The sequence below is a fragment of the Oryzias latipes genome, chromosome 10, assembly GCF_002234675.1.
Source record: "Oryzias latipes chromosome 10, ASM223467v1".
In the NCBI taxonomy this organism is placed as follows: domain Eukaryota; kingdom Metazoa; phylum Chordata; class Actinopteri; order Beloniformes; family Adrianichthyidae; genus Oryzias; species Oryzias latipes.
The window spans coordinates 11,782,807-11,792,266 of NC_019868.2; the positions used below are offsets into that span (position 1 = coordinate 11,782,807).

The 9,460-nt window shown below is 39.2% G+C and overlaps 1 protein-coding gene across 1 annotated transcript; it reads right to left on the reverse strand.

The window, feature by feature from the left end:
- Positions 1 to 4,134: 4,134 nt before the first annotated feature.
- alg13 (ALG13, UDP-N-acetylglucosaminyltransferase subunit) lies at positions 4,135 to 9,148 on the reverse strand. The gene is made up of 4 exons (XM_023959068.1): positions 8,935 to 9,148; positions 6,364 to 6,526; positions 5,359 to 5,497; positions 4,135 to 5,273 (listed from the first exon to the last, which is right to left on the reverse strand). The coding sequence occupies exons 1-4, from the start codon at positions 9,013 to 9,015 to the stop codon at positions 5,162 to 5,164; spliced, it is 495 nt and encodes a 164-aa protein (XP_023814836.1). The 5' UTR covers positions 9,016 to 9,148; the 3' UTR covers positions 4,135 to 5,161.
- Positions 9,149 to 9,460: the final 312 nt, after the last annotated feature.

The window sequence follows — 9,460 nt, forward strand, 5'->3', positions numbered from 1 at the left end:
TGACTTCACACAGACCAGTCAGAGGCAGCAGAAGGTCTGGATTTGGCCAACATCTGTTTTACATGAACAAACTGGAATCTGTCAGATTATTATGACTTCAACCAGCATAATCAATGTTCTTAAAATAAAAACTGTGAGCAACTCTACCAACTGGATCAACTGAGAGGTCAAGCGATCAGTGAAGACACAGATTTGGTATCTGATGCTTTCATGGGCTGAACTGTCACCAGTAGTATGTTGGGATGCTTACTGAGACCATCAAAAGGATTGGGCTTGTTTAAATTTTTGATTGGCAATATTTCAAGAGGAGTCTGTAAAATTCTCCATGATCTGAAAGGTCAATGAGGTACAAAACAAGGATCAAAAAGTCCGTCGGAATTGGGGTCAGAAAGACAGGATGATGGCTCGGTTGTTCATTCTCATCTCAGACACTTCAATTATTCCTGTTCTCTTTTATAAATAATTAGTAATAATCAGTTCTTGCTTTTCCTCACACTTTTTGTAAAATACAGACCTACAAATTGAGTTGGTAAGCCAACATCCTCTGACTGACAACATTCTGTTCTGCTCGGTCACCATTTTTGAAACTCTTTATAATTTCGTCTATAATCTATTGGGATTAAGTATTAACCTTATTCCAATGGGCTTTAATCAAATTAAAAAAGGAAAGCTGATCACTCACTGTTGTGTCATCATCAAGAAAAAAACCCACAACGTGCTAAAATGAGATGTAATGTCAAAAAAGTGTTAAAGATGTGAAAAGTCCTGTTGGGATCGTACAGAAGTAAACAGTCAACAACTAAAATCTGAGGTCAAAGCATGTCAATCAGGAGAAGCTGCTATTTCTTTTAAAGTAAAGGTTTTTTAATCAATTAAAAACCCACATGTCTCTCATGTTGATCAGTTTTTCAGAGTCATAGGCTGTGCACTATAGTCCCTTACAAGCTTGCAGAAAAAAAAAATTTTAAGATGGTGCTGTTTTCTGGAAATAGTCCTCATGTCACTAATACCTTCTTCTGCATTTTGCTGGTCACAGTGCCAAGTCTTTTCAACAACACAAAGTTCTCAGTATTAATGATGGAAGTCCCAATTGGTTTGAGTTTTTTCAGTTTCTGCCATGTTCAGGGGCAACTTCCATTTTCACTTTTGGGATTTCAAGTTGCCACGCTGAATCTTCTGCTCCTATTCTCTGCATGATCTATTCATACTATTCCTGTTCTTCTGTTGTTTTTCCTTGAATCTCTTGGAGTCTAATCCAGAGTTGTCCAGCCTGGGTCCTGAAGACCAGCACCCCATCTGTTTTCTGTTTCCCCCACCCCTATTTGCGGCAGATGATATAAGGATCTGGTGTGTTAAGCTAATCGCCTGACCCTGAATCAGCAGCAAGTAGGGCAGAGATGAGTGAAACGGTGAAGGATCTGGAGGGTTGTGTAGTCCTGTTCAAGGTTTTCTGGCTGTCAGCTTTAACAACAACGTTGGTGTTCCTCCTCTGAAACACATCTCAACTGACCAACTCTGAATGTTTCTCCAAAACATCTACCAGATCCTGTCCCCCTGGTTTGACGTCCTTCTGAGTCTGTCTGTCCATCCTCATCGCTCCCAAAGAGAACCTCAACATCTACAGTTCTGCTACCTCCAGCTCTGCCTGCTGTCTTTTTCTCAAAGCCGCTGTCTCTGATCCAGCATCACCACAGTCTTGCTCTACAATGATATCTAATGCTTTCAGTTTTCTATTATTTCCTTAGAAATCAGTCATTTAGTCTCCTCGTGACACTCGTTGAACCTCTCAACGTGTCACCATCCCGGCCTTTCATCCCCCACAAACGTCCTTCCCATATTCTCTCCTTACTGAGTTGTACAAGTCTACCTCTCTCTGCTTCATTTCCAGAATTCTGTACCTCATTTTTTTCTACACTTTCAGCTGCCGCTGCATCTCTTTGTACTCCTGTCTGCTGCCTCCTCATCACACTACATCTGGCTACATTATCTCCTTTGCAGTCACTTTTTTATTTCAAATCCCAGCAGCTACACAAAATACATTTTATAAGTCCATCTTCTCTTATAGACCTCCCTTAAGTTCCTGCCTCTTTTTCTTATTTTCATCCTCCGTGATACCATGCAACATCACATCTTGAACTTCCATCTTCAGACACATCCCCTTATATCTCACAATCTCTTTATCTCCACATTTACAGCGGACTCCTTGAGAAAAACTGCTGTTCAATGTCTCTCAAACCATGAAGAAGCGGAAGCCCGCTCCTGAGCTGCTTCATGCCTCATTTCTCCTGAACATGGAATATTCCTCTTTCTTGCAGCTGAACCTGTCTTTCTTCTCTCCTTCTCAAAACAGCAGCAGTCCAGTTCCACCGGCACCGATGTTGCCAACTCAGGCTGTTCCAGCGTGAAGGTCGTGCTTGTGAGCCACATTTGGATTAAGGGCTGGCACACACACTAAAATACTTTAAGTTAGATGTACTCATACACGCTAATCATGATTCATCCTTCTGTATAAGACTATCTCAGCTTATTGGAACACTCGCAGGAAATTCAAAAAAGAAGAATTTAATAAAACAGCTCCTTCACACACAATAGCTGACAGTTTTACAGGACGATTTTGTAACATCAGGCTGTGCTGTGGGCCGATTAAGTTCTCTTTTCTTTGTTTCCTCATGCTTGGTGTAGCAGTGATTCTCACACGTATGAATGGTTGTTTGTTTGGTTTGTAGGCTTGACCCAAAACAGAATTAAGTAGATTTAAAGGAAGGAAGAATAACTGAATGGATGTATTTAAGTAATTTAGCAATAAATAGAACTTTTGAAGCTTAAGAACAAAATACCGTACTGTACCCACAGAGATTTATACATAAAGTGGCGGCAAAATGTTTACTTTATGTAGTAATGTAAAAAGGAAGTGTTTGGACCTTCTGCTTGCAGTGTTTGAAAGCTTGATATTTCTACTCCTTTTCTGTGTGAAAATGACAAACTGAGAGGTAAATGAATTAAAACCATCAAACCCAAAGGACAAAGTTGTGAGTTACCTTGTGAAAGGTAACTCACAACTAGCTAAACAACATAGCAGCATCATTTTTCAGACGGAAAGTGAATTATGTCATGCTGCTGTCTCTATTGGATTAACTTGCAGGAGGGAAAACATCATGTGAATCACATTGTGTGTCCGGTAGAAACTCTCCAGAGCAGATAAGCCAAATAAAAGACAGAGGAGTTTGTTCTGCTGCTGACGTTCAAGTCAAGTTACCGGTATTTAAGAAAAAAACTTCATAAAACAACAGTTCGGGATTCTCTTCAGGTGTTCAGTTTATTTTGCAGCATTGAGGTTTCACTTCTAACACAGGCATCATAATCAGAATTAATATATTTAGAATCACACTTTCCTGCTCATCTCTGACTTAAAAACCTGCTAGTTGAGTTGTTGTAATCACAAACCCAGAAACAGCTGTTTATTTTATAATAAAGCAGGCTGCCAAGTTACTTCTCAACCATAACACATTTGCCTGAAGAGAGGAACTGAAAGCCGCTGCATGTACCTGCAGTGCCGGGAATCCACCACTTCCAAAGAATTTCATCGACAAGCGAACAGATGGGGCTTTCCCGAGGAGAATCTATGGATATATTAGGTTCATCTTTCCTTTATATAACTCTGCTTTACATTGTACTCTTGGTTAATGAAAAGATTATTTTAAACAGTTTGTTGCTGTTTAAGTTGTTGAACAATGTTTGTTCAAAGAAACCAGCAGACGTTTCGCTGACCAGTGGTTTTAGGAATAAACTTGGACTACGTGCTGCTCAACACTCATTTCCTGCTTAACAACACGTCTTAAAGTGAAGAAATACCTTAAATTAATAGAGTCAGAAGTGTTTCATTAACGACAAAGCATTGTCATTCCTGGCTGAGAATATTAAGGTTTCTCCAGATTTAAAAGATGCAAGAATAGACCTGGGGAATAGACCTGCTAAGTTAATTTGTTTGACTCTCTGCACAACAATTTGAGGTAAATATATATATATATATATATATATATATATATATATATATATATATATATATATATATATATCTGTACAGTGGGGAATATTGGTCCTCAATTATATAAAATAACCTATCCTCCAAACTTGTGTTGTTACAACAGATTTATTTTAGATCTGGGTGTACACTGAAGCACTGTTCCCTTCTGGCTTTGAACACACAAGTAAACAGTCAGAGAAAAGAGAAAAGAAAAAGAAAAACACATTTAGCCTGAAACCAATGACGTCACCTTGACGAATCCTTTTCAGGCCAAACAGCAATAAAGCTGAGACAAAAAGATGCTGTCTGTAGTGATTCAAAATAGTCCTAAATACCATTCAAGTGATGCGATTGTTCACATCATGTGTGCAACAAGTTAGAAAAGGTCTGATTGTTTCAAAATGAATACCAGCCTTAACTGAGACTTCCTATTAAACATCCCATTAGTTGTGGAAATGCACTGCAGTAATTTATCATTTTATATAAAAATGCAACAAGTAAAAAATAAAGCAAAACAACTGGTCAAAAGCTCAGTCGTTTATGTTTTTCACATGACAACCACACGCACTGGCCACTGACCGTCTGTTGGGAAATAACAAATAAAAAAACATTTTATGACCTCAAAAAAGTAACAATCAAAAATCTCTGAAAAATTACAGTACTTTGAAGTTGATGAGTCATTTAGAACTAACAGAATATGAAAGAAATTCTTTAAAAGATGCACCGAACTAGGCACACAGATCGATGAGAATGATGTGTTTGTAGATTTGCGCCAGCAGCATCACTATGATCCCTGCTGTTCCCCGTGGACCATCATCTGGAAGAGCAACACATTCCTGCTGTGCATCACAACACAGATTGAAACATTCAGAACACTGTGTCTGTTTTCCTGTTTTTTAAGAACTGCAGCCTTTTTTTTTAAGGAAACATCTACAATGATGGAAGCTGCCTGTCTCAACTTCTTTCAAACTGCTTTTTTTAAGAACTGAGTTGTGAGAGCTGGGAGACAACAGCTCACAAACAGATGTTTAAAGTTCAAAATGTGTAATTATTGCATACAAATATATTTAAAAAGATGCACCCATGCTTGATGTTCAGAAAAATTTTACATGAAAAACAAGCACATTCTCAAAAGTTTCATTTAAGTCCCACAACTTTGTCCAGAAAGTTGGCAAAAGTCTTTGGTTGTCCGGGTGGGAACGGCTGCAGAACAGAGAGGTCCATGGTCTTCAGAGTTTCTGTGAGGGAGCTGACAGAAAAAAAGTCAGAATAAAAACCATTCAAGTGTCTCCTTCCACAGCGGTAAACTTGAACAGATGTGTGGGAGAACACACCTGCATGTGCAGTACAGCAGATGGTGGTCTGTGTGCAGCTGCCTGGCTAACTCCAGCTGGTGGTTGTCCATCAGCTTGTCGTTGACTACAACCAGCAAAGGTTTGCCAGCGCCAAGAGCTTCCAGACAACTTCCTGCTCCTGAAAACGCAAAAGCATAATCGCCAGTCATGGTGAGACCCAACAACAAAGGCTGTTTACAGCAGCAAACACAGGAAGGTGTGTGGATCTGCTATCTATAGAAGCTTTTGAATGACAACAGTCTACTGTGCAAAAACAGAACAATCGATAAACGTTGACACTTCCTGGAGAAAAAAAAAATACAAAAAGTAATCTGCAGGGATGCTGTTAAAATATTCAGTTTAAACAAAAGCTTACTTTATTTAAATGGTTTCTAAACCGTAATTCTTTTGTGCAACCAGAATTTGATCATACTATATATATATATATATATATATATATATATATATATATATATAGCTTTGAGCCAGATCCCAGCTTAGACGAGGAAAATGAAGACGTTCCTGGATCTATTCGTCTGCACGCGGATGCATCAGAATGGAGTGGAGCAGGGAGCTTGTGGTTCGTCCATTGAAGATCCTATGCCATACTTAGAAGCTTTTACCAGTGGCATCTTTTTCATTTGCTTTCATTTTACGATTTCAATAAAGAAATACTCAGAAATGCCATTTTATTTTAGTTTTACATGTCCTCCATCATCAGAAAAATGCCACAAGACGACGTTAAAAACACTATTTTTGATCAGAGCGGGTCTTTAAGAGCTTTAGTTATTAAGTCATTTTATTCAACTCCGTTTCCAGGACCAGCAGGTGCGTTTTAAAGAAGCAGAATCCTATTTTCGGTGGTCTGAAAGAAATCCCAAATATGACCCAAATTCACTCTGCAGGAGGTCAGCTGGTTCTGATAGCCAAGAAGGTCCATTAGTCACTAGAAGCTTAGAATCTATACTGCTGGGAAGAGCAGATTTCAGCAGAGCATTTATTTACCTGCATGGCTGATGACAAGATCAGCTTGTTTCATGTCCTCAGCAATAGAGTCTTTAAATCGAAAAACTTCTAGTTTCAGTTCTGGACAGCTGTCAGCATCTGGGACAAAAGATCCTCTTCCAATCTGCAGAAGCAAACGCTTGTATCCTCGAGCCTTTAATGCCTATGAGGAAAGAACAGATACTTTATTTCTGGAAAGAGAAAAGGATTCAGTCTTTGAATTTGGATTGTGAGCGGATGATGCCCCATCTGACGCTCTCAGTTCTTGCTGGTTCGTGCGCTTAACCTGCTCTCAGTGAAAGTCCGCTCAGCTGATGAGCAACTCATGCCTGTCAGACATCTGCAGTTCTTACTCACTGCAAGGAACCGCAGCTTTGCAGAGAGCTCCTGTGACTTCCTGACAATCAGCTTTAAACATGACATTAAAAAAGGCATCACAGGGTTTTCATGTAGCCACAGTCACAGGTCTTTTAATTGAAGCCACACTAGGCTCACACTTCCTCTCTAGTCAAATATCTTCCAACCCCAATATTTCAATGATTTGAGATGTATCCTCAAGAACTTTTTAGTTTTCTGCTGAAGAAAAAGAAAAAAAAGTTTCTAGATAAAAGGATTAGAAGTCTGTTAAATTCAGAACACACTGAGGTAATCAGATTACAGAATTGCTTAACATTTATGTAAATGTATACAACATAAGATGAGCCAAAAGAAACTAAGATTGCTTCTTTAACAGTACAATTACACTTACGGACATAAATTATATAAAGTACTTTGAACTTTTATCGATGTGTAACGTGAAAAGCCATGAATATCTACTTTTGTTTCCTGTGCTTTTCTAGAGTTTAAGAACTTCCTGTTTAGGTTTCAGGTTAAAAATAAAACTGCACTGCAGTACTAAAGTTACGTTAAAACTTTGAGGAAGTTGTGGCCCTTTGGCACGACAGGTTGGAGGGTTTGAGTTGGTCAGTGTGTTCCACCTCCTGCTGCATGTGTTCTGTGAAATAACTGGTCTCTTTAAATGAACTTGATGTAAGCAGAAAGACTAACCGCTTCAAACAACAGTTACAGCTGTCAAATATCTGAGTCAAAGCTCTGCCTTATTGTTGAGGGGCAATGTTTGCTGTCTAAAATCATCATTTAGGTTTACCTGTGAGAACTGTTAAAGCTTGTGCACATCTTTTCACAAAAACATACTTTCCTATCACTGCTCAAAATTTGTTTTGGTCTCGATTACATTGGCAGTGCCCCTAGGAATTAGGTCAGCATGGTGCAGCCAGTAGGGCGGTCGACCCATGATCGCAAGATTGCAGGTTCGACTCCCGCAGGCCCATGAGTCGATGCGTCCTTCGGCAAGACACTGAACCCCACCTTGCCTCTGGTGGTAGGCGCCTGTGTTTGACAGCGGAGCTGCTACCAGTGTGTGAATGTGTGAGTGACTGAGTGAATGGGTCTGTGATTGTGAAGCGCTTTGGGCCTTGTAGGTAGAAAAATGCTATACAAGTAAACAACATTTAGCATTTAAATTCAAGATTGCAAATTTACATTGCTTTATTTCAAAGTGGCAACAATTTGTTTTTTCACTTCATAAAATTGTGATAATGTTCAAATGACCATGAAATTATCCATGGCAGTCGGATTACGACATGGTAAAAAATAAATCTCTGGATAGCCCTGATATTCCTTACCATTTTTGATGCACTGGTAATATCAGGTTGCCGCTGTAAGCTAGTTGGAGAGAGTGTAAACAGAGAGCTCTCAATAACAAGGAGGGGAAGTGGGGGTGGGCTTACTAAACAGTTCTGCCCACAGCTCAGAGGCACAAGTTTCTGATTAGCTCCTGCTGCCCTGCAGAAACTATGTCCAAGAAAACAACAATGTTTTTTTAAATTTTGTCTAAGAACTACATGATTGCAATTAAAAGACCACTGAGAAGGCTTTGAAAACAGATGAGAGGATGACTGAAGTGTGACTTTGAAGGGATTCATTAAATGTTTGTTGTTGTTTTAAATAAAAACCACCATGAATGAAATGTGTAAATCAACTATTTACATCTCATATTTAGACAAATGATCAAATAAATTTAACAGGGTTACATACAGTTGTGTGAATGTGTCAGTGCTGCTGCTCCATTATTATCCAGGCTTTAAAGGTATTTTGTGTCCTCTGATACAGCAGGAGGCGTTTTATATCATGTTTGTGTGACTCTGGGTTAACACAAAAGGCTTTTTAGAAAAAAAAATCCAGAAAGTAATATAATGGTTTTTTTGTACACTTTCTTGACCTCCATAGTCCATTGTTTCAATAATGATTCACGATAATCATTATGACTGAATGACTTCCTGTTTATCTGCGATGCCTTTGAAGATCACACGATTTAAACTGTGCAAACACGCAAACTGAGGGTGAATTCGTCCAGTATCAGTGCGTGTTGTGATCAGCAGACTATCTGTATGGACAGTCAGAAACAAAATACAGACTACGTAATATTCAGCTGCTTTTTCGTTCGGGTGATCGTATTGAAAACAGATGATGGTGGTTATCTTAACTTAAACTGCAGGAAACTCCACGCACCTTTGCGGCTTCAGAGCACGTGACCGTTTCAATCAGCTCGTCAAACCTCGTCGTACCAACGGTCACAAACACCGTCTTCATGGCAGCTCAGCTACACTCACAATTAGCCAACTTTTAAACGTATTTGGTCAAAGTTTTATTCACATGTCGTCTTCTTCCCGAAGTCTACTGTGGTGACAGCTGTTTCCGCTTTAGCCTAGCGTCTCAGTCACGGTGAGTTACAGCGCCACCTAAAGGTCCGGAGGAGTATCCAGCATCCACATGAATATGAGCCTTTGTTGTAACTTTAAGAGAGCAGTTTTTAGCCCTTTAGTTTATTTTACTCACGCGGTGACTTCACTTGTGCTCCGGGAGAAGCAGCAGGCAGGTATGGTGTGTTATAAGAGTCTTATATAAAGACATTCAGGCGCACAAGTGTTACATTTTTAGAAAAAAGTCACTTTTTTTAACCGCGTGTAGATGTTTGTGGCTTTATATGTTAAAATTAAAATGTTATCTATTATCTTTCGAGAAAACAATTTTGAAT